The sequence below is a fragment of the Berghia stephanieae genome, chromosome 9, assembly GCF_034508935.2.
Source record: "Berghia stephanieae isolate SIO BIC M18660-M18661 chromosome 9, UCSD_Bste_1.3, whole genome shotgun sequence".
Classification (NCBI taxonomy): Eukaryota; Metazoa; Mollusca; class Gastropoda; order Nudibranchia; family Aeolidiidae; genus Berghia; species Berghia stephanieae.
Genome location: NC_088368.1, coordinates 23,203,675 through 23,206,174, shown reverse-complemented (window position 1 = coordinate 23,206,174; position 2,500 = coordinate 23,203,675). Strand labels below are relative to the sequence as shown.

At 35.2% G+C, this 2,500-nt stretch overlaps 1 protein-coding gene across 4 annotated transcripts in view; it reads left to right on the top strand.

Annotated features, from left to right (window-relative positions):
• The window catches only part of LOC144979885 (choline transporter-like protein 2), a 72,107-nt gene that overhangs the window by 7,524 nt on the left and 62,083 nt on the right, over nucleotides 1-2,500 (top strand). For all 4 annotated transcript variants that reach the window (XM_078927129.1, XM_078927126.1, XM_078927127.1 and 1 more), the window contains one exon: nucleotides 2,315-2,431. In XM_078927129.1, coding sequence (XP_078783255.1) covers nucleotides 2,353-2,431 — 79 coding nt within the window. In that variant the 5' untranslated portion in view covers nucleotides 2,315-2,352. The remainder of the gene's footprint in view (nucleotides 1-2,314; nucleotides 2,432-2,500) is intronic.

Sequence of the window (2,500 nt, the reverse complement as noted above, 5' to 3'; positions counted from 1 at the left end):
TGAAATCTCATCAAACTTTAAATCATTTGATATACTGATTAAATACTCAATATTGTCAAATTAACAATGAATGATGTTTATATAACTTTGAAAAATTGCATTTCTGCACGAACGTTTCTGAGACCGTTTAAAGGCTTTTAAAACAATATAAGCTTTTAAACTACACGATGCGATACGAAAAGAGAAGATGGTTCTTTAAATAATACAGAGAGATAGATCACCAGTGTGGAACGACGTGATAGGAAAAGGATTCAAGATAAATTTTATATGGATATCATCCAAAGATGTATGGAGCTGGGTGACCGTAAACATACACCGACAAAGGAATGGACGTCTGATAATTCAGGTAGAAAAAGTCTCATGGGTTCTGGACATTGGTATTGATATCCTTGCAGGTGGTGAAGATACTGGGTATTTTTTTCTTTTCTGCATCATCTGGAAGGTAGTGACTATCATTCTGGGATCAATGCATAGGTGTTTGAAGACTGGCTAAAGAACCGTTTGCTGCATTTTCTCGAGGCACCCAGCTGTTTTGCATTGGACAACACTACCATTCGGTGGCCCATGATCACCGCAAGGCTCCAACTTCGGCAACTATAAAAACTGATATGATTTCATGGCTCCAATGAGACAGCACTACATATTATTCTGACCATTTATCAAAGGCCCAACTATATTCTAGGGTAAAGAAACAACACGGAAACAATTTTCAAAGCAGACTACCTATTCAAGGAGTTTTGACACCGAGGTTGACTGTGAGCGCAATCCAGTCGAGCTCATTTGAACCCAAGTAAAGGGAAATATTGAGAGGTGGAACATCAAATTTACTCACTGACGAGCCAATCAATGATATAATAAGGGAAGACTGGAAAAGGCATGCTTCAGTCTTCGCAAACTGGAGGAAAATTACATTTCATTGGATAGACTGATGCCATGAAATCTTTCCATAGTCGTTCCATTTCTCCTTTTCCTCATCCTATTCATTAGAATGTGATGATTGATGTGTCCAGTATGTCTTTGTTATTGTTGGTGTTGTTGTAGTTGTTCTTATTCTTGAACATATGTACCTATTTGTAGAAACACTGAGTCATAAATTGATGAATTTCTACTCTTGACCAGTGTACATTAAATTTATGTAATCCTCTTTGGCATAAACACAAGCTATTTCTATAAATTTAGCAATCAGAATAATATAGGAAGCGCGTAATGTTCACTGTCATTTGTATTTTCATCAGTAATGTGTCTTGATAGTTACTAAATGGAGATGTCTGATAGTGAAGGATTGCCATTCGTTCCTTAATATTGAGACACTGTACATATATCGTTTAAGTTTCAATTTTACTGAATTCCTTCAAAAAGAATAAGCAGAAAATTTATAATTTTGATATTGTAAATCTTTGAGTTACGACCCTTACCAGTTATGGATTGTAATATAGCTGTTATAAGCGAAATCCTTTCCTATTGTTTTACAATTAATGAAAAAATATTTTTTAATTAAGACAAATTGATTCAGAGGATTATACAAACTTATGCAGCTGTGCTTTGAGGGACAGCTGACAGAAAGAAGAAAAGCATGCGCCACTTATTAAAAATATGACTATAATTAATCAATTAATATCATCATCATCATCATCATCATCATCATCATCATCATCATCATCATCATCATCATCATCATCCTCATCATCATCATCATCAACAACATCATCATCATCGTCGTCGTTATTTATTATTATTATTATTATTATTATTATTATTATTATTATTATTATTATTATTATTATTATTATTATTATTATTATATCATCATCATAATCATCATTCTTCTTATTATTATCACTATCATTAACCTTTGTGATTGGAAATATATATAGCCAGAGAACGAGAGAGAGAGAGAGAGAGAGAGAGAGAGAGAGGGAGAGAGGGAGAGAGAGAGGGAGAGAGAGAAGTGGGTTTGTTAGGAAAAATAGATAAATAAAGTCAAATTATCGAGTATCTATGAGTAGTAAGATCGATGAGAAATCATGTATACCAGGCAGAAGAAAAATGGTTTTATTTTCAGATTTAGTTACCTTTAGCTTTAATTTGGTCCAAGTAATTGCCGTCCGGAGAAGTCCGGAGTCGTCCGGAGCAGAACAAGGAGCTTTCGGAAGGCTTCCCTTCGGACGACTTCTGGAAAGCTTCATACAGCTCTGAGGGTCTTCGGATGTCTTGAAAATGCTTTAGATGACCTCCGGATGGATTTTCTAGGCCGCCAGACGGCTCCACACGGCTCCGAACGGCAATTAGTAGGACCCCTTTAATTCAATTTCAGGTTGACGTCTTATTCTTGAGTAGTCAAAGGCCGTCATAATGGGTTGTTGTGGTGGAGGGGGTGATGGCGATTCCCAGCCCAATCAAGTTGACCTGGAAACGGAACAAAAATATTGGGGTGAGCTAAAACAATATTATTATTATTATTATTTTATTATTATTATTATTATTATTATTATTATTATTA